General features: G+C 40.4%; 1 protein-coding gene and 1 long non-coding RNA gene across 6 annotated transcripts; one reads left to right on the top strand and one right to left on the bottom strand.

Moving 5' to 3' along the window:
* The first annotated feature begins 884 nt into the window (after nt 1-884).
* Nucleotides 885-5600, top strand: LOC119487387. The gene is made up of 3 exons (XR_005206697.1): nt 885-975; nt 3051-3054; nt 5590-5600. It is a non-coding gene; the product is annotated as an uncharacterized LOC119487387 (long non-coding RNA).
* ano5a (anoctamin 5a) lies at nt 3269-24884 on the bottom strand. 5 transcript variants are annotated; one of them, XM_037768177.1, is made up of 23 exons: nt 24753-24884; nt 24204-24520; nt 20525-20592; nt 19860-19997; nt 19524-19565; nt 14991-15098; nt 13167-13235; nt 12609-12893; nt 12218-12337; nt 11975-12090; nt 10913-11047; nt 10712-10817; nt 10511-10571; nt 9728-9879; nt 9299-9379; nt 7439-7667; nt 7107-7279; nt 6900-6997; nt 6010-6140; nt 5373-5578; nt 5084-5283; nt 4511-4616; nt 3269-4337 (listed from the first exon to the last, which is right to left on the bottom strand). In XM_037768177.1, exons 2-23 carry the CDS (start codon nt 24271-24273, stop codon nt 4101-4103), a joined length of 2931 nt encoding a protein of 976 aa, XP_037624105.1. In that variant the 5' UTR covers nt 24274-24520; nt 24753-24884; the 3' UTR covers nt 3269-4100. The 5 variants fall into 5 exon arrangements, with proteins under 5 accessions (XP_037624105.1, XP_037624108.1, XP_037624109.1 ...); XM_037768178.1 differs by lacking the exon at nt 9299-9379 and adding an exon at nt 8879-8953 and having other exon boundaries at nt 4101-4337; XM_037768180.1 differs by lacking the exon at nt 19524-19565.
* Nucleotides 24885-25290: the final 406 nt, after the last annotated feature.

Here is a 25290-nt window from a genome sequence, read left to right as displayed (position 1 = left end):
CGAAGGTCTCTCCATGAATCACTGCTGATCCTAGTGTTGGCTTTTCCTGCTTCAGCAAAAGCGGGTCGGTGCCGGGGCTGAAGCAGGAAGAGAAACGTTATCGTCTCCCGACTGTGCCCGCAGGGAAGACACCGGCACCCGGTCGGAGGCGATAACGTTTCTCGCGGCGGAGCCCCGTCACTTCACAAGACACGGAAAACCTGTTGGTCTGGAGGAGCTGCAGGAGTTATTTCTGCACAAACGTCCACTGTACATTCACTAGATATTCTCAGAGCTAAACTAACTCTTCTGCAGTGTGGAGTGAGCGCGCATGCTCGTCTAGAGGTGGAGCGAGACAGCGAAAACGAGCGCTGAGTGAGTGAAGGCAAGCAGGCAGAGGAGGAGTGACTCCGGCCACATGCGAGCGTGCCTATAGCGAGCATATGCAAGCATTTATACGCTTAAAAAGTTACAAACAGTCCCTTTAATTGTGGGCTAAAACATTTAATATATGGATAGAATATTTGTCCCAATAGAAAAACATACTATAAACAATCATTTGCCATAATTACACTGTTGAAAATCTGTATTTCTTGTTTCTTAAATCTTAACCTGATAGATAAAATCTTAGGATAAAACCTTTCCAGCCTACCCGAACCTGAGTGTTGCCCATTCTGGAGGCTGGATGGAGTTTATACAGTGCAGATCTTATTACAAGAGTTTCTTCATCTAAAGCTTCATTTCAAGTTTCAAGTTTATTTGTCAAATGCATTTAAAAGTACAGTGTACAGTGAAATGCAATGAAATGCATTTCACCCTGGCTCTCTCTCAGCCCTTAAAATCTATAAATAGTAGACTAGATAAATACTACAATAAATAAGACAATACCTGAGAATAAAAATATAAAACAACATAAAACATCCATAAAACAATCCACAGCTCTGCATTCATTTAGTGCTACTGTTCAGTAGTCTGACCGCCTGAGGGTAAAAACTGGTCCGAGCTCTAATACTCTGTAGGCGCTTCCCTGAAGGGAGATAAGAGAAAAGAGTATATCCTGGATGATTTGTGTCCTGCATGGTACAAAGTGCTTTCTTCCTGCAGCGAGTGGTGAAAAACTGTGGGCTAAAACATCTAATATATAGACAGGATATTTGTCCCAATAGAAAAAACATACTATAAACAATCATTTGCCATAATTACACTGTTGAAAATCTACATCTGTTCTTTCTTAAATCTTAACCTGATAGATAAAATGTTAGGATAAAACCTTTCCAGCTTACCTGAACCTGAGTGTTGCCCATGTCTTTTGTTACAGTGGCTTCCCGGTGTGCCAAGTGAAACAACCATGCCAACATATTTTGGTGTCAAACACACCCACCATGCAGTGTGAACAAACACTGAATAGTTATCAGTGTTCTCTCGGGGCCATCTGTCATGTGAACGGCAACTTTCCCGTCCTCAGCAGAGGAGCCGCGGATCAAAACACGTCCAACAATTAAGTCAAGTTCAACTGTTGCTTTATTTTGGACATTTGTGTTTGTTTTACGATACACATTTGGATACAGGACAATTATAAAATATTACAGAAACAAATGATTGAGAACTTGAAATTGTAACTTTAAGCATACAGTAAACAGGTTCACCTTTTTTTTTTTCCAAGCATAGTAATGGTATAAAATAAAATATAATTACTAGAGCATAACAAGAACATAAGAACGGAGATAAACAAGGAAGTAAAATAGAAAACACAAGGTATTACATGTATTAAGGCATCAACAGGCATGAAAAAGGCAAACCGTATCAGTCCAACATTGCTCTCGGCTACGTGGTCACACCTACATGCATCTCAAACAAACATAGATTTAGTTGCCTGAGTTTCTATTTTACCTAAAATTCAAATACTTCAACAGATACTTCTCACATATTTCTATGTAGGCAGCCAACTAAACATGAAATGTCCTTCACATAATTTCAAAAACAAACAGCTACATCTTTCTCCTTGTCATTTAAGCTTGATATAAATATCAATATAATATCTTACTTCTTAGCTACAGTACAACTCTTGTTCCATTTAAATGAACGCAGATTATCACACATTACTGCATCAAAACACTGATTATGAATACGCATAGTGTCATGACAACAATTACATTGACATGTTTACGTCTTGGTAGTCACGTTTCATTAAGTGCTTTGTGCAAAATAAAAAAAAACAAAAGAGAATGTGTATCTTTCCTTCTCTACACAGCTGAGGAAAACAGAAGCACAAGAACGGGGCGATGGCTGACGTGCTTTGTGTGACGGAGCAAACATAGTTCAGTAGGCAGGGGCAGGCTTTCATTAGCGCCGACGTGTTGGTAAACAGAGACACATTAAAAAGGGATCCCTTCACTCTCTCAGGGCTTTTTGCTTCTCATCTCCAGGAACAGGACTCACAGTCAACAGTCAACACGCACCAGCTGCTGCTGCTGCTGCTGCTGCTGCTCAACAACTGGCCACTGCAGGACAAAAACCGCCCTTTACTCACAGTACTAACAGCTGCACAGATTTGTCTTCATAAAAAGCTACTTCACATGATTAGATTAAAGCAAAATGCGACTAGCCTAGTTGGTGTTTTGAAGTGGGGTCTTATGAGGTACTTATCCATAGTCAGTGTATTACCTACAGTGGATGGCAGTCGGCACGCCCCCAGTTAGGAGAAACAGACAGGAGTTACGGCACAGAAGCAAAGCATTGTGCTGCTGTGGACGGGGCCGGCAGCAAAATGTATTTTAGCCAACTAAAAGAAAGGCAATATCAGTTTAAGTGTACGCTATATTTAAAATATTTTCAACGCTTTACCTTGCCGTCAGACTGCCTTTTCCGATGGGGAACTGAAGCCGTTGAATCCATCTATGCTCTCTCCAAAGCCACCAGACTCCATTGTAAAAACCTGTAAATTTACCTTGCATAACTCGGGAGTTGCTGGTCTACCGCTGTGACAAAGTCACACAAAAAAACAAACAAACTAACCGATACAGGCAACTCCTGTGTTCTGTGAGGTAAAATTACTGTATTTTTCAATGGAGTCTGGTTGCTTTGGCGAGAGAACAGAGAACGGCTTTAGTTCCCCGTCGGAAACATAGATTGTATAGCTGTTTCACGGAAAGGTAAACTGGCTAAAATATTCTGAATATAGTGTACACTTAAAATGATATTGATTTTTTGTGATTTATTGTTTTTTGGTGTCTAAAATACGTTTTGCTGCCAGCCCCATCCACAGCAGTACATTGCTTTGCTTCTGTGCGGTAACTCCTGTCTGTTTCTCCAAACTGGTGGCGTGCTAACTGTCATTTACTGTAGTAAATACACTGACTATAGATCAGTACCTCATACAACCCCACTTCAAAACACCCAAACTATCCCTTTAACCGCCAGTGGAGTGAAAATAATTTGGTAAAACGGTGATACATCTGTGCTGTGACCTCAATGCAAATTAACAAAACTCACATTTGTTGCAGTTAACTGTAAGAATAAAACAAAAAATCAAGTTGAACAGTATATGATACTGGAACCCTTCATACTGCTGCACATACGAACAAGGGAAATCGCATAATAAGCTGTCAGTTTCTAAATGATATCAATTGTTATTCTAATTGCAGATATAACCATTGATAAGTGTGTGATATATTAAGGCATCCAGTCTTTGGTTACTCATAGTGGCACTTAAATAAATAGTCTTGCATTAAAATAAGAGTAAGCTGTCTTGCTTAGACACAGTGTATAAGATTGTCACTTTCTTTCCTTACAGCAAATGTTGATTATCATCAGCACTTTGATTACAACATATAGAGTGAGAAGCCATAAATATGAGGCAGAGGTTTAAATTACATGTGTTTCAGCATGCATAGAGACTTTCACCTGTTTGCATGTTCATTATCAGCAGATTAGTAGAAGAGGGATGTCTGTGAGTTGAGGAAACCTCTAGCTCTTTAATAAAAGTTCTGTGTGTGTGTACTGGATGAACAACACAGGCACTACAGTAAAGTGGTGGTCAGTATCATTAATACACAAGCAGGGCAATCTACATCACCACGTCCTCCCATCCTGTCCAGCTGATTGACCGGCAGCTCGCTGGGCTAGAGACACTCTGACAGTACCTCGTGTTTGGGTATAGACGGGTAGATCATGGGCGAGCAGGTACAATCACGTTCATCGTGGCCGTTCTGGCTCAGTTGGATCTTCAGCTTCTCCACTTCGTAGTTATGCAGATACTCCTGGACCAGGTAGCGCTCTCTCTTCACTCGCGCCCTCACGTCAGCGGGAACGTCGGGAATCATCCAGGCCACGAAGAACTTGACCAGGAACACAACATGCTGTGGAGGAAGAGGGAAAACAGGTTTGTTTTACTTCTAGCTGCAGAAAACACTCTGCATTGATTTTTATTCCGTCTGTGTGCGGGAGAACGGGGGTTATTATTAATGCAACAATCGACTACTGCCCAAGGGAAGAATGTGAGGCTCAGTTTAAGTGTTGATGGTGGTTTTACCTCCATGATAATGATGAAGGCCAGCTTGGCTGCCAGAATGTGCCAGAACTGCATTGTGTGGGAGTACTCCTTCTCATGGCCAGGAGGGTAGCGGTAGTCACGATACCTACACAGAAGGAAACATGTTTATCATAGGCTTTGATTCAAGATTGTTTAATGTCATTCTTCAGTCCCTTGTGCAAAGGAAAAGGAAGTAATAACTGCTCTGGTACTATTGTGCAGACTACAGAATAATACCTATAAAAGTGCATTAAAACAATTTAAAAATACACACAATACACACAGCATTTGAATCTGAAGTTAAGTAGTGATTTAATTGGTTAATACATTAAAATTTCTTAGCTTAAAAAATAAAAATCTCTATTGAAGACTAAATCTTGCACCGTTGTGTCCGTGGACTAATTCACGACCCCATGACCAGACATTTCATATATCAGTGGTGAAAAGTAACTGAGCACATTTACTCTAATACTGTACTTAAGTAAAACTTTGAGGTTGTACTTTACTTAAGTTGTACTTTACTTGAGGTTTTTATGCGTTTATAGCCACTATTTCTCTCTCAATCACACACACCTGCAGGTATTGATGGAGCTGTTGAACCAGGAAGGGCTCTCCCCGTCATCAGGCTTGTTGGCCAATGGGATGGCAGAGATATTGAACACAGACAGGCTATTGTCTATGTAGCCTTTCATATTCATCTCGCCCTGTGGCTGGTAGGCGTACATGTACACGAGCCGAGGGATCATATCAGAGGTGAAGGCCACAATGAACGCCTATAAAAGCAGGGAGACAAACGGTGTGAGGGAAAACTAGAAATGAAACTGGGTGGATAATGAGCACACAGATGTCGTCCAGCGCTCACATTGGTGACCACAGAGAGGACGGCCATCCCATTGAGGATTTCCTGCCAGGCTCCGATGCTGTGGGCCTTCGCTGCCACAGGACGTCTGAACTGAGTGGTGAGCTTCCAGGCGTCCACTCTAACCTCGATGATGTTGTTGACGAGTGCCAGCAGGGGTGCCAGGGGGAAGGAGGCGACGAACAGCGTTATGAAACCAAACTGGATCACTGGGACACAGAGGAGAGAGGTTAGTGAGGGACAGGGGGATGGAAACAGCACCATCTGCAGAATCTCAGAGGATACTGCATCTATCCATCCACCCATCTATCTATCCATTTACCTATCTACCTATATTATCCATCTATCTATCCATCTGTATATATCTATCTTATCCATTTATCCATCTATGTCAAGTCTCTGTTTTAAAATCAGTACTTCAGGTTCTTTTACTAAAGTTGTTTTAATTTTCTCCCAGCATTACAAATAGTTTAAAATCTGCGTTTGTGTGTATTAACAGGTAATTACCAATGTTTGTCTTGGTTTTGCTCTAGACCTGGTCTTCAATGAAACTGGACTTCACTAAAATGGTCTTGGCTTTCAAGTGCGCCTCTAAATCTCCCTCTTTGTGTGATGGATCAACTATGTACAGAATGTTTACCCATTTCCAGGTACTCGTAGAAGAGGCCCAGCTGTCCAAAGCTCTGCAGGTCGTGGTCCTGCTCCCAGCGGCTGTACAGACTCTCTGGGTGGTTTCGTGCCTTCCTGCTGCCCCACCAGTTCATCATCCACCTGAAAGGACACAAGGGGGCGACAGAGAGCTTTGAGAGGCAACATAATTCACCCTCTAACAGCCATATTGGAGGCTGTACTGAATTGTAAACAACAGCTATAAAGAGATGACTGAGTTTCTAAACATAGAAGCTTTCCATCTGAACTGAGCGTAAAAGAGGTTAGCTAATTTAATAGGTTCATTTCTGTATTCGTTTTGAATGGAAACTGATTTTTTCAGCCACTGATGATGGGACATTGCACAGCAGAAATTTGGACTTGTCATAGTAGCAAAGCACAGGTGTTACTAATGACATTAACGATGGCTCTGTTCTGTTTAAAGCCTCTGAACACCCACATAGGTGTTTTCAATCTTCCTGGCTGATTAGACCTCTGCTCAGCTTGAAGGTAGGCCAGAGCTTTGATGGGAATTTATTGTATTAGGCCTGACCCGAATGCTTCGAAGCTTCGACCGTTGCCATGGTAATCAACATCCAAATCAGTATTTGAATGCTTCATTTTTAAATTGTTTTTGTTTGTTATACAAGTATGTAAGTATGTATCTATTCCTGGTTTTCTAGTTTCATATGATGTATCTTCACTTTAGCTTTAAAACCGAGCCTGTTACAACCTACAAATCGCAAAATTGTGTCAATACGTTAAAGAAATTGATATATCTATGAGTTACAGTATGTGATGCAGCTGAATTTAACCTCTCTGTATCTTTTCTGCGTGCTGATGAAATGTGCTCTGAATAGTCGGTTCAGTTGGAGTACTCACGGGACCAGAGCCTCCTGGATGTTGCCCCACACCTGTTTACCAGTCATCACTATCACCAGCTGGGTGGTCAACTCTATCAAACAGCCACCTGGGTCACACTGAATGGAGACAGGTTGATGGGAAAGAAACCGAACATTAACTCAAATTCAGACTTAATTAAATGAGCAGTGTTAATCTTATACCATGTAATGTAGTTTTGTCTGGTACCTCTTCATTCCTCAGTTTGCTGCCAAACATATACGCATAGTCCCCAGGATAGCCGACAAACTTGCCCTTAAAGAAAGCCACGTAGAAGCAGGAGGAGTAGTAGTTGACGAACTGGAAGAGGAACATCTTCACCGTCAGTTTGTTCTCATACTCCAGGTGGGTCTTGGGAATTTCTGCCACATAATAAAAGATAAAAAAACATAGACTTTAAATACGTGATCCAAAAAATTAACACATTTACACACCCAGGGATCAATATGAAACACATAATGGATACATAAAGACACAGAAGTTTAATAATCTATGGCTCTCTCCCTCGCTCTGACCCTCACCCATGTCGGTGATCCAAACAGCCACTCTCTCATACATGAGGTTGAGGATCATGATGATGACAAAGTTGATGCAGGAGGCTGTGACAGAGGTGGCCAGCTGTGGCGTGATGTAGGGGCCGACCACCTGCAGGTTGGAGGTGGCACTGTCCTTCATGATGCTGGCGAAGGCCGCGTATACCGCCAAGCGGTACGCTATCACCCCAATGATGCAGGCAATGATCAATGAGATCTTCAGGACAGAGACAACAGAGACAACATGAAAGACGACTACATGGCACAAGACAAAAGTACAGTACAGTGACAACAACACGCCAACTGTGATGCAAGTGCAAAACACCAATAAAGCAAGATGAATAATTGCCAACATGGATGTTAGGAGTAACTGTCATGCTTTAAGTGTGTGCACACATGCCCAAATGAAATGAAATATACCATACTATTCCCATTAGCTCAATCACATGTAACAGGTTTTTACCATAGACTGTATATAAAGGTGGAGGACATGACAGCTCCCCAATTGTGAAGCCAAAACATCTTGATCGTCCCCTGGTGGCTGGCTGCAGTATACGTCATTAAGCCCGCCCCCTCCATGTTAGTGGATGGGACATGACCCAAACTAATAAAGTCATGCCAGAACAAATCCAATAAATGTTTTTCCAAAGATGGTTTCTGTCATTTTTGGTAGTTCTTATCACACTGATGTATGTTCAAGTGTTCATTTTTTTCTGATAAGTTTGGTTTTAATTAGTTATTTGATGCTATAAAAAGGGGGTGAGACGTCATGAGAGCTGTGATTGACAGCTGCTCTGAGTGAAGTCGTCACGGAGCCAGAGGCTCGGGAGAGACAGGAGATGTAACTTTAACATTCCATAACCCTCATGAGTCTGTGTAATAGAGCATGTGTCAGTTTCATCACAAATGTATTCATACTTATAGAGATATTAAGGCTAGTTGTGTCTTTCTAAAGTCAAACAGCTACCGTGGTGCTAACGTAGCAGCTAGGTGGCTCCCGCTGACAAGCTGCAGCCGTGCTCGCCTTGTGATTGGCTTGTTCCGGGACATTTTGGCTTCACTTTTGTACAGTGGGATGAGGTGGAGACGCGTCGTCCATTTTTATATACAGTTTATGGTTTTTACTAACAAGAGTCCACAACAGTAATGCTCTGGGCCACTATGTTTAAAGACTTTGGTCTTAAATGGGTAACATTTCTATGAATGATATCATTTTGCCTATGTTTTTAGAATTTAGAGTAAGTGCCGAATGATTTAAGAGAGCTCCATTTCTTAGAGGTTTTAAACATACTGGCCCTGGTCATGACATTAGTGATGATGATGATGAAGAGTATGATGAGAAAGACAAAAAAAGACACAGGGTGGAAGAACAGGTAGAGGATGAAAGTCATTTAGATTCATCAAGTGTACCAAAAATACAATGCTCACCCATAACAGGACGGTGGCTCCAGACAGACATGTGCGTGCACACTTGCTTGTTAGGGGTAAGTACGGCTCCATTTCCTACATCATAAGCAAGCAAAGCATGGACACGGGAATAAGTCACCTTTTGTTATATCCTGAAAAGACAGCTCTAAAAGGCCAGGTTCGTTTAATCACCACTGGCCTCAGATGCCAGGCAGAGTGAGGTCGCCCAATCACAGCTCTTTGTGTGTAGGTGTTTCAGTCCGAGGCCAATTCTTTTATCTAGCGGTCTCCTAGGGAAGCCAGCCTTTCAAGATACTGATGCGGTACAGAAGGAAACTCGTGCCTCTGAGTCTTTCCAGAAATATGTTATCCACACAAACTACACCACACCAAAACCTATTCCTCACCAATGTGGCATTCCACGTTAAGTGCCACCCTTACCCAGAGTGTCACGGTGGCCCAGCACAGCAACAACTTCCCCATTACATCTGTAACGGTCCTGTTAAGAACCCACTCTGATTCCTAAAGACGGGTGGGATGTGGTCAAGGCAAATTAAAGCACACGTTTGTGTCTGTCAATATCACTACAGTGACTACGTAATCCCAACTCCCTGAAAACGCAGTCGGTCAATTTTACTTGGTAATTTTCTTAATCAAAGAGTCTCCATTTACAACAGTTTTTTAGTCCTGACCTAATGAATGACTGCAACCAACTCAGTGAGTGGAGTAATCCAATAAATACACCAGATACTGTAATCTGTCCGAGCCTATCATACAGTATATGTGCCTGGTAACACCTTGTGGAAGCTACACATACCTAGAGTTAACAGTATTATACAGCATATTAGTATTTCATGAGCACACAAACACCTGAGTGATGCGGTTCAGCTTGCGGTTGGTGCACTTGGTCTCGTACTCTGGCCGAAGCTGCAGCTGCTGTTGCTCCTCCTCAAAGTCGACCAGATCCCATTCGTACTCGAGACGAGCCTGCCGCCTCTTCCAGATCTCCAGAAACAGCGTCACTGCAGAGCATACGACCCACAAATGTCAGTTTTCAGTGCTTTGAACCCCATTCATTCCCCTCTTTTATGGCTTGTTCTAGGCAATAACTTTAAAATACACTGCCCCTTCTTCCTGGACTAATGTACAGAAGGACCTGAAATTGTCAGAGCTGATTACTCTTGGGGAATTTAAGTCCATTTTAAAGGATTGAGAAAATAGCACTCTTGGTCAATGTTGTTGCTCTTTAATTTTTCACTGTAATTTGTCGACCTGTTTTATGCATTATAAGAGTTTTTTGTATTGTATACTAACTGGATATTGAGCTCATTCACCTGTAGTGTGTGGCAGTTGTATTTGTCTGCTTGTATTGTTTGTGTTTATTGTTGTAACAAAGTTTGGGCTGGTCACTCTTGAAAAAGAGATTTTGATCTCAATGAGACTTTTATCTGGTTAAATAAAGGATACATATATGGTTAAATAAAAAAATTATAGATGAAAAGTAAGTGAGGAAAATATGTTGGGTGAATAGGTCCTTTAAATATATTTAAATATTTAAAAATGTTAAATGACTAATAGCAATCCATCAGCTCCCACTAGGTGGTGCTCTGGGTTAGAAAATACGAAATGCAAAGAGCAGACATTTTTACTCACCCCAAATCCCCATAAATATGGCAAAAAACACTGTTCCCACGTTGTCAAACAGGTGCGATTGCTGAAAGAAGAACATGTTTAAGAAAAAGTGAGATAATATAAAAAGAATTTGTTGACATTTAGCTGCAACCACCCTTTAAATGTCACATATTGTAGGTAGAACATAATTCATAATGAACAAAAACAACTCGAATGTCTCACCCATGAGGAGTTGCATGTTGAGTTCAGTTTCCAGTAGCCACATTTCTTGTCACACAGCGGGCACATGATAGTTTTCCCTCCGATTTCGTCGCTGCATATTTCTTTACTGTAGGGAAATGAGAGTTTCTTTCAATAAAAGGAACACTGACATTAATAATAAAAATAATATCTAAAATAGCCGGTGCTCTTGATAAAAATCACCTCCACTCGTTGTCATCGTAGGTGAGGAATCCATAGATGAAACAAATGGTCCCAACTATTGCAGCAAACAACAGCATCTCGGTGTAGAAGCCCAGCCACGCAAAATAAATACCTATCTTCTCCCCATAATACTTCCTGTTGAAGGGAAAAAAAACATTTCTTTGCAGTAAATTCTTTAGTTAAAGTAATAATCTATAAATAATAATAATATTAATATAAAAAGTAATAAATAAATGCCTGTTAAGTCACTGGTTGTGTCCAAAATTCCATACTAACATGCTGGTACATTAAAACAGTATGTGAAATTTTTTTGTATGTCCGAAATCTTAGTATGAAACCAATAGTACGCGAATTGCATACAATTTCTGGTTAAACAGTTGCAATACAACGCAGTATACAACGCTGGACAATACGGCGGCATAAATATCCACATAAATAATAATGCGGTAGTGACGACAACGTTCACAACAGACGTTTACGGACAGCTCTGTAACATCAATAATGCTTCAATTTAAGTGTAAGTATAAGATTTCACTTTTGCTAGGCGTAATATATGTTTTAAATTAGTTCAGACTTTGATTCTCACAAACTGTCGTTTTGGTCACATCAGGTTGGCCCAGGTTACCATGGTTACACGTCTCCAAAAGGCAAGGAAGTGACTCAGGAAGTAATGTTGTAAATTACTGCTCAGTTCGTCCGAAAATATACATACTACTGTTTTATCACGCCAAAGTATTTTGAACGATAGTACACATATTCAGTATGTAGTGCATAGTATGAGATGTCGGATGCAGCCAGTATCTATCGCTGAGTGAGGTAACACAATGGTGATTGAGCCTGTAGTGGCCTACTGATAGAAGCCCTTGCATTTGCAGTATCATGAACTGGGGATCTGTGTCGACATTCACAGGAAAAAAAAGAAATCACAAATGGCGCATACACCTGCAATTATCGCTTATTGCCATGGATCTCCAAAGAGAACAAAACAGAGATCTTCGAGGTTGTATCTTTAATGTTCAGTAAACACACATCAGAAATAACTACTTTGTTTTAGAATCTTACCTTATCAGATTGAGGGGCTGCTCCTTGAAGAAACAGAAGAACCTGGCCCAGTGTTTATGGAGACTGTATCTGTTGCTTTCGCAGTTAGCATCCTTCGATCTTGTCCAGTATCTACACTGCATGCACACAGACGACACAACCACATTCAAATTGCAAAGTTAGTGCACTTTTCATTGACGAACATGTAAATGACTTTTTTTCAATGATAAAAAAAGTGCCAAAAGTTAACCAAAAGAGGCTCACATCATGCAGGGGGAAGGCAGCAGTGTAGGTGCCATTGTTGAGTAACCTCTTGATCCCTTTCTTGTCTTTATCTCCACATTCATCCCTGAAGTATGAGCAGCGGGACAGGATGTAGTAGACCTGGGCAGAGGGAGACATAGATGGAAAAAGTTTTGCTGTAGAAAAACAGAATGATGTTGCTGCTGTATTCACAACAGTTTAAGATAAAGGACACAATAGACATACATTTGAAGGTTAAATAAGCCATTTAAAAAATGTAACATGTGTAGGCCTGCACACAGAACTGCAGCACACTGTAGTGCTTAATATAGCAAATTCTGATTTGATGTGAATGTCAAGGGAATGTTTTAATTTGAAGGTCACAAACAAGTTATGGTCAAAGCATCCTTACTATCCTGTTGCGAGTAGAAGGCGGGAAGAAGGTCTCTTTGTCGTCGATAAGGTAGAAGTCGGACTTGCTCTTATCGAAGGGAGCTGTGAAATAGTCTGGCTCGGGGTGCATGATTTGCTCCGGCAGGCGAAAAGGGGTGGACAGCCAGTTCATGGGCATCTCGTTGTTTTCTGGGATGTCGTTGGCCTTGAATGGGACCTTGATCTTCAGCACGTCTGCGTAGGTGGCCAACACTTCCCATGGAGCGTGGATCTTCACAAAATAATTCTTTCCATCGTCTGACTCCTGATGATGATGACAGTGAGACAGGTGTCACAGTATAATGAGTGTAAGGCTATTGAGTCATAAACTAAAGAAAAAGTAAAACACACGACGACACTTTTGTTCTGTTTTTTTTTTTAACCACAAAAAAATTCAATTTTTTTTCTTTAAAAAAACAACAAAGAAAACCCCCAAAAAACAGCAAAACACAACAACACATACATATACACATATTTGTGGGCCACTTAATTTCCTTTTACATTAGACATAATCAAATCAATAACTGGATGCTCTTACTGATTTATCTTCTGTCTCCAGCTCCAGGCCGACATTCTCTAGATTGGCCTCATACAGCTTCCTCCTCTCCTTCAGAAGAAAACAAAGCATATATATATACCGGTATATTTAGTAGTTTGATATAAATGCCTTTACTGCCATTGTACAACCGTGAAATTTATTGTCCAACACACAAAGGTACACACAAAGGGTGTGAAAAAAAATTATACACACACTTGAAAGAAAAGAGCCTGAATACTGTGAAACCTTTACATATAATATTATTGAGTAGCACATATTCAAGAGTGTGAAATGTAAAGACTTAATTCACATGATATAACGCATTAAAATTAGTTTTAACGCGACTTATTTCTTTAATGCAACTTGTGATTTTTTGGTTGTAGTGGGCTCAGTTTTAAAGCCAGGCTTCATATCATCATATGAAACTAGAAAACCTGAAGAATCCATTGGTACCAACCATGTCATACTAGCTTGTCGAGAAGGAGGCTAAATAACGCTCCAAACTTGCGCACAATTTTTGCGAGGAAAAACTGGCATGGACATTTTCAAAGGGGTCCCTTGACCTCTGACCTCAAGATATGTGAATGTAAATGGGTTCTATGGGTACCCACGAGTCTCCCCTTTACAGACATGCCCACTTTATGATAATCACATGCGGTTTGGGGCAAGTCATAGTCAAGTCAGCACACTGACACACTGACAGCTGTTGTTGCCTGTTGGGCTTGAGTTTGCCATGTAATGATATAAGCATATTTTATGCTAAATGCAGTACCTGTGAGGGTTTCTGCACAATATTTGTCATTGTTTTGTGTTGTTATTGATTTCCAATAATACATATATACATACATTTGCATAAAGCAGCATATTTGTCCACACCCAGATTGATAAGAGTATTAAATACTTGACAAATCTCCCTTTAAGGTACATTTTGAACAGATAAAAAATGTGTGATTCATTTGCGATTAATAATGGACAATCATGCCATTAATCGGGATTAAATATTTTCGACTGACAACCCTAGATATAACGTTACCATATGGCATCTGGAATAGGTTAATGTTTTCAGAAATAGGCACAGAGAAAGTTAACGTCCATATCGTTGAAAATTCACAAACAAAAAAAATGTACCTCCTTATTAGAGCCGAAATGTACTATCACATTTTACAACACATGTGGATAACACACAGGAACTGGCCTCCTGTTTGCTCTTCCTCATACAGTGGAACAAATGAGTGAGTTCCTGACCAGGCCAGAGGTCTGAGCGTTGACTCACTAACAAGGCTGTCAGTAAAATGTGAGTCGACTGGGACAGACTGCCTCATACCCGAGTTGTAACACAGAGCTGTGAAGACTAACAGCTCAGCATCAATCACTAGTCAAACAGTCTTTCAGTGCCCCACGGCTAAAAGAGACAAAAACACATCTGGCCAGCGACATTATGGGAATATTTTAAGTTGATTTACCGAAGAAAAAAGGGCTGTAAGTCTGCCTCTAGATGTGACCTTCTCAGAAAAGTCCTTCTGAGGATTACTGACACAAGCTGAGAACAGTTTATCTCACTTTATCAGTGTTGTGGTATTTGGGGCATGCCGCTGACACACACAGTGAACTCTGAGGATATCCTGTAAGAAACAGCTCTCACTGTTTAAAATCAAGAAGTGGAAATAACATCAGCTGTTCTATTGTGTGACATTTGGGGATTTCAAGATATTTAGTTCTGGAAATAATACATAACAATAACACTGACAAAACATCAGGTATTACAAACACATGCTTGCAGATAGTGAACCAGGGGAATATAAGTACATAGAAGTTGTTTCTTACCTGTTTTCTCTCACCATCTTTATCCTCAACGTAGGACAGGACAAAATCAATCCTGCGCACGCCATCACGGAAGAACACAGAGTCTTTACTGTGTTGTGATTTGTCAATCTATAATGAGATGGAACAGAACAGAGGTCACATTTAAACACATACATACACTGTTACAGTATCAGCTCAACAAGTCTTTGGATGCATTCACCACAGCAGAGCAGACAGTCAAAACTATGTATGTGTCAGTGGCAGCAAAACCCAAAGAACAAGGCCTCCACACCACTTCACACGCAACTGTTTATCTAAAACAACATATTTTCACTCCAAAACACAGACAGCATGCTATATGGAGGGCACCTGTTATGGCTAAAATGTTTCATGCTGCTCATGTCCCCTTATAGGATTTCTTGAAAATGAGAATAGGCTTTCTGTCGATTATTTTCCCGATTAATCGATTAGTTGTTTGCTCTATAAAATGTCAGAAAATGGTGAAATTGTCGATCAGTGTTTCCCAAAGCCCAAGACGACGTCCTCAAATGTCTTGTTTTGTCCACAACTCAAAGATATTCAGTTTACTGTCATAGAGGAGTAAAGAAACCAGAACATATTCACATTTAAGAAGCTGGAATCAGAGAAGTTTAACTTTTTTTGCTTAAAAATTACTCAAAACCGATTAATCGATTATCTAAATAGTTTGCGATCAATTTAATAGTTGATAATTAATCAATTAATCGTTGCAGCTCTAGCTGTATCACAGAATTAAATCCAGAAAGACATCCATGATATAGATTGCTTTGATTTCAGGTCATCTGTCAACTCATTAAACACAACCTCAGGTTACATGTCAAAGCAAAGGATATTATGTGGAAAGGACTACAAATTCCTAGACAACATCTTCTACACAACAGAGACATCCAGCAGCCATATGAGGCGTAACACACCAACTATTATTGTGGTTTATTTGCTGGAATCCATAGTGTCTGAAAACTGTATTGGTGGCTTAAGAAATTATTCCAAACATGTGCTAGCCAGTCAGTGCTAGCCCCTCAGTGTGTGTCTCTTCAGCAGCCACGGGGCTGAAGAGACATGAACTACACAGGAATGCTTCAAGAGAGGAAAGGAAGGCATGCTGCTGCTAGTGCCGCTTCAGCTGTTCAGACAGCTAAAAATAACCATGTACCGGTTACTTCTGTCATCACTACAGTAGCTACCTACACTGGACTGCAGACAATTCAGACGACTCATTAACATTTAGCATCACAAAAACGACAAAATCGCACTGTAATGTAGTTGTGACAGAGCTGGCCCCGTCCATCAGCACAGCGCTGTGGGGGTAGGGAGGAAAGGAAGAGCACTTTACCTCCATGGCCCACTCCCTTTATGGTTATGATGCATCAGAGGAAAGACTGGCTGCCTGATAGAGCAAAATTGCTTTTCTCCAAGGAGCTTGGTCCGGCCTTGAAAGCACTGCTTCTCTCACTCCTCTGACTGATCCCCGGCCAAAGCAGCTCCATCCAGTCCACTCACCTCCCCGAACAAGCCCTCACTTGCTCAGACATCCAGAGAGGAGAGAGAGACAGGAGGAGGGATACTAGGAGAGAGGTAGAGGAGACTCCTAGAGATGACATCAGCACAGTGGGGGTAGAATAGCCAGCTAGCTAGCTAATGTAATAAGAGAGCCCAGCATCAGGGGAGGTGATATCACTGTACTGGACAAAACTGACCATCCAGAGAGTAAAAGACATTCTGTCCAATATTTCAGATAACCAGTCAAATTTCAGCTGAAAAGCCAACACGACCACATGAATAAATCTGCTCTGATAAGACTGAAAAGGGTGAACCACAGAAAACGGATAACTGGTGCATAATCTCCCCGGTCTGACATAGCAGTTTGAAACGAATCAATTAAACAATCTGGAGACCACAACGGTGCACAAAGTGCAAATGGGACGCTATCAATGGAAATGCCTGTAAATTGCATAGGGGGGTAAAGTGACGTCATATGACTAAAGCTGCATAATGACTCTGTCATGGACAGGAAATGTTATCGTATTGCGGTAACGTGCAGTCAAGCCAGCTGCCACTCGCACCTTCTTCGTCAAATCAGCTGACGCTACAACAGTACAGCACCCATATACTGACATTTATGGTAAATGCATTCAAACGGCCCCGATGGAACTGACCATGGATGTATAAAGAGAACGGAGCTAACGGGCGAGCTAGCGACGGACTTGGCAAAGTTAGCGGAAGTACACTCGTGTGACTACGTCCGGTTTTCAAAATTGAGGTGTTAACAAAGGGAACTGTATATACAAAATACATATATGGAAATGAGATTGATTAGATTATAGAAGTATAAAACATTACATGTCCCTTATAAATTAAAAAGAAATTACCACTAATTTGTGAGGTCAAATTCTTTGACTTTTGGGTTGTTGAAAGAAATGTAATAAATAATGCAATGATTATACAACAATGACTGATATATTTAACTTCAGGACATCTCTGACTACATACTTGCTGAAAATCAAACATTTTTATTTTATTAATTTAGATATTTTCCAAAGTAAAAGTCCCTAGACGTGTATGATTCAACTTTTTCCGATGGTCTAATGTAAAAAAAAGTTAACAAAAATCACAATAAATCATAATATCATATCACAATACCTAAAAATTGCAATACATATTGAATTGGCACTCAAGTATCATGAGAGTATCGAATCGGGAGATAGGTGAATCATCCCAGCCCTCAAAATTGCCTCAGACAAGTATACTGTAAGTAAGACAGTTGGTTTTAGCTCTACCGCACTGATTCCTACTGTACTAACTTGTAAAAGGATTTGTGTCTACGTGTTCAACCTTTTTACGGTCAACCTTTTTAAATTATGCATGCTTTCTAACCGCTGGTCTACATTACCTCCCGGACTAGATTGGATCATGCTGGCAGGATGGTGGTGCTTTCTTTAACTTGGACGTCGCTACAAAAACTCTCTAATTTGCTGTAATTACAGATCAGCCGTATGGAATCAGTGCATCTGCTGCTCGGTAACGCTGGTAGAGGCCACAGAGCTCTATACATTTACCAGCTAACCCCTAACCACTGGGTGTTTAGACATGTGTATCTCTTTTATCTTAATTAAGGAGGGTAAATGTAGAATACGGAGTAAGATAAATAGGCTACTAGTTTCAGGGAGGGGTTTCTTTATAATGTTACTTTCAAAGCATTTCTTTTTTTTTTTTGGCTAAAAGACAGAACATCTCTGAAATAGGTCAACTCTTTGATTTAAATATATCACAGCTGCTAAATTACAGTATATCATAATGTAGAATCGTCTCTCCACCCTATGACTCTCCTGTCTAGCTTCATTTTCTACACGTCAACATCATGTAAAGTATCTAATGCACTCTGATATTAGTGACACAAAACATAATGGCAATTCTCTTCCCTCTCTCTTTGTTTTTGCTGTATAATTTCAACCATATCAAATGTAATTTTTTTTGTTGCAAAGAACATAGTTCTGTATCGTTATCCACATTTAGTAAATGGTTGCCTCTAGATCTCTGGATTATAGCTTTATTTCGTCCTTGGACTTGTTTTAAACACAGAGAAGATGTTTTTCTCCAGAACTAAAAAAAGGAAAAATGAATACTCTGCTGAAAAACTTTATCTGGTTCAGTGAGCCTCTCTAAAAGTTCACATTGACCCTGCTGAAAAGTGGCATGTAGCCAAAGCTTATTGTAGGGGGAGGACCATACACTCAGCTTTTGTTTCCATTCTTCATTACAGAGGCAATTTATTGATGTGTAGCTGCTTCCCCTCTAAAACTCCATGATGTGATCTTCCACTCGGCTGAATCGTAGCCTTTAGCCTTCAGTTGGAGGGAGCCAGATTATTAGAAAAGCTTATTACACTTTCGTTAAAAAGGGTAATGACTCCACTTTTCATTAAAATAGGTTACACACTGTTTAAACCACCTCATAGAGGATTCAAAAGAAGAAGCCTACAGTACATTATCTGGTTAGCCACAGCCCAGTCCTGTCATGAGCACAGGGCAGGGTCATGATTACAGTATAGACTGTACACTTAAACATGAACACACATAAATGCACACACACAAAAACAGCAAGGGCAAATAAGGTATACGGTGTATGTGCAAGTCTGCATGTGTGTGCACTTTCTAATTATGTTGTAACACCACCAGGCTGTTGATTTCTCCTCAGTGAAGCGGACGATCATCACAGGTGAGAAGAAAGCAAGTGAAAAGGTGTTTTCCTACGTATGATGCATCAACACTCATGCCAGCATGTTTCCATTACTCTCTGCAGAAGAAAAAAAACGTGCTCTCCAGAAGCCAGCATCATCTCTACCAAGAAATGTGTATTGATTTCAACTCTGATGTCCAAGCTGTATTCCCTGAATATCTTATGCCGATGGAGTAACCCAACACGAAGCAGACATTTCTCGAGAAGAGAATAAAGGCTGGCAGGCAGACATATGCATAAAGTTGCATCACATCACAAGCCTGTTTTACCATGCCATACCCTGGAACGAAACTTCAGGAATAGCGCCCGCTTTCTCGACAGCTGTGGAGGAACCGAGTGGATAGTGAGGGAAAGCCTAACAACACATTGAGCAACATACAGCTAAAAATTGTAGCAGCAACCTTACAGAGGTGATCAGACACTCCACACTTGCATTACGTTTACACACTGTTTCAGATTGTGTCCAAAAACACTTCATAACACTCTGAAGACCACTAAATGTTATAAGTCAGGCATGGTTGGTCTCACTCAGTTTCAGGTTTGAGTTCAGAGGTGACACAAACACGCAGACACTGACAAAGCGACATGCATCCGTGTCCTCGACTGGTGTCTTACCCCGGTCAAAGCATTGATTCGCTCTAAGGTCTGAGCCTCAAACTGTGGACTGTCGCTGTGGTCAGAGGGGGCCAGCGAGGCCAGGCTGGTGTTGAGAGACTCACAGGTCTCTACACACACATCAGGTGTTAAAGGAGACTTTAAGTACAGTGTGAAAGGGGGAGAATAAACAGGAGCATAAGGGTTATCTCTCTGACTCTATCATGACGTGTACAGGTTATAAACTATTACGAGTGGATGGATGTAATCTCTACATGTTGGCTGTTGACTAATGGGGAAATCTAAATAAAGCCTTTTGCTCAAACACAATGAACTTCCTGCTACCATGTTTACAGGAGGTAAGCTGGAAGTGAAGATACAACACTGTCAAACAGGAATGTTTCATTTATCTGTGTTGGAAAGCTTAATATTAACATATAGGAAGGGCATATTTTCACATATTTAAAAAGCTTTTATAAATTCAAATTATCCAAGCATTTGCAAACTATTCTGTGGCACTTGCAAACATGTATAATGACATTGGATGTTAAGAAATTACTATTTGGTATTTGCATGAAATGAAACTCTCTCAGACTATCCACAGTCAAGGCAAAAAAAGCTGCTGAATAGAAATGTCTGTATGAAGGTGTGAGTGAGTGTAAGCATGTAGTGAGTTTGGTGTTTACCGCTGATTGTTCCTGCTGGAAGGATCCTGTGCTGGATGAGGGATGTTGTTGGTAGCCATTTATATCATCTGCAAGACAGTAACAGAAGGGACACTAAATTAACAAAAGAATTATCAATGTAAATTATGGCAGTATTCTCTAACCACTGTAAAATAATAATAAGTAGCATAGTGAATCTCAGACAGGCAGGTCGGTGGCAGTTAAAGTGATAGTTCAGGTGCTTTGAAGTGGGGTAGTATGAGGTACTTATCCATTAGTCAGTGTGTTAACTACATGAGATGACAGTCTGTAGTTCATACATTGGCTATGGATAAGTACCTCATACTACCCCACTTTAAAACACCCAAACTATCCCTTTAAGTTTCAGGCATATGAACAGCTGCCTCAGTGAAGAGAGGACCACTGACAGGCGGCCAATGTTGTGGTCTATATTTGTGCAGCATTTTGTGGCAGCACTCCCACAGGCCAGGCAGCATGACTTAACAGGATCACTGTGGAAGAATACACACAGCCGTGTTGCTGTGCTGCGATTCTTAGGCTACAGGAGTGACCGCAGGAGGTGAGACGGAGAAGTCCGGTAAACCCCCCTCAACGTGACTGAAAATGAAAGCTGCCTGTGTGATGAATCACAGCTTCAATCTTGTTGAAGTTCTGCTTTCACCTGCCATTCATTGCCTGACAAAAGCAATTACAACCTTCTAGAGAACAGTCATTCTGTGAGAAACATTTACATAAACAAATAGCAGAAGTAGATGGAAAAGCAAGGCCAACATCAAGTGCTGTTGGCTCCACTGTCACCCCAAAAAAATAAAGCACAAGGTTTCAGCCTCTGTGTCTGCGTTTAAATAGAAATGCCACCGTCCTAATTGATGGTCTCTCTGAGGTTATATTTAGTCTGGACTCAACACAGAAAATGTGCTTACACTGACCTGAAACAAGCATTCGAACCTAGTAATATGTAAACCTTCTCTGTCTCTACATTATTACACAGCAAGTCAGCAAAGTATAAGTTAGTGGTTCAAAACTAAAATACATTACATTTTTCAGATCTGGAATACAGCAGCTTTTCCCACTGCAGACATTTGCTGTTTTATTTGTGGTACTAAATCACTGTTTTTCACTAAGGCTAAGCTCTTGATAATGTCTCACAGTAACAATGCAACAACTACAAGAAATGTAATTGTTAGTTATTTGTTTATTTTGAATATGAAAATCAAGTTTGCTGTTATCATTTGCATACACAGCATGCTTATTGTTATCTTTTGAGTTAGTAGGATGTGGAAGTTGAGAGGGGACTGTTATCCACCAGAACCATTAATAATCAGTTATATACAGTAACTTAGAGCAGACTTTTATTATGCCAGACTTTTATAGTGTTTTGCAACAACAATAAATCCAACTTCTTGTTTCATCTTCCTTAAAAACAGTTATGATATTGATTTTTATGGATGGATTGCTTTCATTTGTTTCAAAATATATTTCTTTCACAACATATGAGAATGCCCCTCAAGCAGCTGAACATATTTTTGCACAGTTGGACGCAGTATTAGAGCACTCATTTAGTGTAAGTCTCTCAGCTAAGCCAACAGACTTTCTAGCTAAGAACGAAGTCTCCACAGTTGAGGCTTTGTTCAAGAGAGAGCAGCTGATCACAGTGGAAATGCCACAAGGCAACGTCTGTCCCTCTTTTTTTATTACCACAGCAAACATACAGATTCCAAATATCATGCACATCTATTATTCACATAAAGAAAGTTATTAGCTATATCGATAATAAAAGCGGAAATCCTGCTGAATCTTAAAACAGTGACAACAAATACAGCTGGTTTATTCAAATAACAGATATGAACTACTCTTTAGTATCTGTAATAGCTGTATTGAATTTTGCACCCGTAGTTTTTCAGTGTTACCGCTGCCACTTATCAAGGGTGTTAAAGTAAATCCAGCAGCCTCACTCAAACTGCTTTATTCGTATACAAACACAGTGGGTGGGTTTGTCCAATTTCCTGTGACAGGAAGCCACTGGTCGTCTATTTAGAGTTGTAAGTTTCAGGTGCACGCGTACGGTACATATACACCTGCTCTAACAGGCCAGTTCACAAGACAATGCTAGATAAATGTAATCTATATTTACAGTAAGGGCAAGCACTTGCGCGACAACAAGGGACAACCCAAGTTCCTCTGCATCTACGTGGTCAAACCACAACCAGGAATAGTTTGGGAACTTGTACCTACAGTATTTTCAATGTGGTTTGAATCTACAGTAAATACAGTGCACAAAGAGTTTGTATGCAATCTGTGAGCTGTGTGTTTATGTAGTCGGATTTCGGACTCTCAGATTAATGTTTTTTATCCATTTAGACTCAGAATGTGTTGTCTGGAACTACTAGTAGTTTGGGGATAGCCTATGTACCTGTAAAAGTAAGACTTTTTGAGTGTCTATTTACAACCTGAAAATTCATTTTTGCTGGCCTTATACTGTACAATGGATATACAATAGAGTTAGGGTTAGCCATACAGTATATATTCAGTCCTCCTGATGGTTTGTATAAGTTATGAAGAGGTGTTTTCCATCAGCAGTCCCCATTGTATAATCTATGTACCTCTATATTAAAACAATCAAGATTTGGAGTGGTTTATGGAAAACACTGCTCCACTGTTATCTCAGCACACCATAAACATACAACACCAAGGTGGTAACAGTAACAGGAACTATAGTTCATGATCCTGCAGTGATCTCCTATACTTCTCTCTATGCTGCAGATGAAACACAACACTGGAGGGCATCCAGGGTGACTCAGCCTCCTTTCAGCAACACCATAAATGGCTAAAAACACAATCCTTGTTTAAAATTCACATTTAGCCGGACGCAGAGAAAGAGGGGTTTGGGGTTTGTGCTGGTGGATGAAGTGGCGCCTGTAAATGACAAAGTGTTTCCAGTAAGCAGGCCAGCTGTCAGCTACTGTTCAGTGCTCAGAAAGAAAGCCAGACTATGAGCTGGTTATGGCGTTGAAGGGAAAATGTGCAGGGTGGGTACATTTTAAAATAGTTTAGCAAAAGTTACTTAAATCAATTTCAGGTGAAGGTAGTGGGTTGTTGTTGTTAGGGGTTCTGGCACAGTAAACACTGCAATTTGCCAGGAAGACATATAGTGACATAAATCTAATTTAATATGTGCTGTTTACCTTTGTTTTCATTTGAGAAGTGTTATAAGAATCAGAATCGCGTCTATTGCCAGGTGTATACACTAGGGATTTGCTTTGGTTTTGTTGGTGCAAGTAAGCAGTATAATAACAAAGAATAGATAAAAACATTAGAATAAAATAAGAATAACATTTTTTAAATTCTACCAATATACAATATACAAAATAAGCTATAAACAAAAATAAACATGATCATGTTATGTTGAGTACTGTTTAAACGTTACCCTATATTAATATTGGGTTGTAGTTTTAGTGTAATATTTGTTTAGTAGTTCTAGAAAACTTTACTTTTAAAGTTCTTCTTAACAGACTGGGGAATATCAGTCAATTAAGACTTCCCAGTAGGACGGTGTCTCAACACTAATGAAGCACAACACAAAGCAACATTTTAAATATAAAAGTGCAGGTCGGGAAACACTATTCGAGGGGGAACAACAGACTTCAACACAGGCTGGCTCCGGCTTTTAGCTACTCACCATTGAAAGAGTCTGTTGGGCTCATCTCAATTAAACTGTCCCCTCCTGTTTTCCCCGTTATTCGGTGCATGTTGAGTCTCTCGTGTAAACCAAGCCGTGCTTATCGGTCCTCATGTACACGAAGATATCCCCAGCCAGACGATTTCTGTCCCGTCTTGAGCTCCTTCCTAGCGGTCCTCTTCAGAGACGCCTCAGCTAGTCCACCAGGCTACCGGACCGGGCTGCCCTCCTGCTTCACCCACTGCTGACCGCCGCATGCTGCATCACATGGAGGGAGGTCGGTGAGGGGAGTGGCTCCACACCACGAGCCAATGAGCCTGGGGGGAAACAGATACTGTACTCAAATGTCAACACTTTTAGGTAGGCTTTTATGTTTGTAAAACTGAACGAACACATATGGATAGTTTATATATGAAACATTAACCTACCAGCTAACACGCACAACAGCAACAACATACTACCGGACAAGTTGGAGGCTTTCCTCCGTGGATTCAATTAAATCAAGACAACTGGGAGTTATTCATGTTTGCACCTCAGTACTCTACTTACCAAGATAGAAGAGAAGATATATACCTTGTATGGGTCTAAACAGTGGTCTATTTTAAGATATTGTTTAACTCAGAGGTTCATCTTTACTGAAGGAGAGTTGGTGAAGAGTGTTGTCGTCACCATGGTCACCAGTTGGTTAAGTTCTAGAACTGTGTGAGGTTTGACACCTGACAGCCAATCAGAAACGAGTATTCTCCAGGTGGTGGTTACATGAAATTATGTCAGTTCAATTAAATTAAAGGTTCCCCTTTTTTTAAAATGTGATATTCTTATGTCTTTTTTTCAGGTTTAAGTGCTATATAAATACTGTGAAAGTATTGAAAGAGCTCAATCCACAGAGAAATACACACAGCTCGTATTCAGAAGGGATTCAAAGTCAGGATTTTTATCCATTTGTGATGTCACAAATACATCATATTTTGCATGCATTTTGGAGAACAAATGTTCTTAAAATGCATAAATGTTTTCTCTTGATTTGAAGTGAGAAATAGATTGCTGTATTCATTGATGGTTTTCATTAAGAATGTCATTACAACAA

Source organism: Sebastes umbrosus, chromosome 4 (genome assembly GCF_015220745.1).
Source record: "Sebastes umbrosus isolate fSebUmb1 chromosome 4, fSebUmb1.pri, whole genome shotgun sequence".
Lineage (NCBI taxonomy): Eukaryota > Metazoa > Chordata > Actinopteri > Perciformes > Sebastidae > Sebastes > Sebastes umbrosus.
Note: the sequence above shows the minus strand (reverse complement) of the source record. Positions and strands in the feature narration are given on the sequence as shown.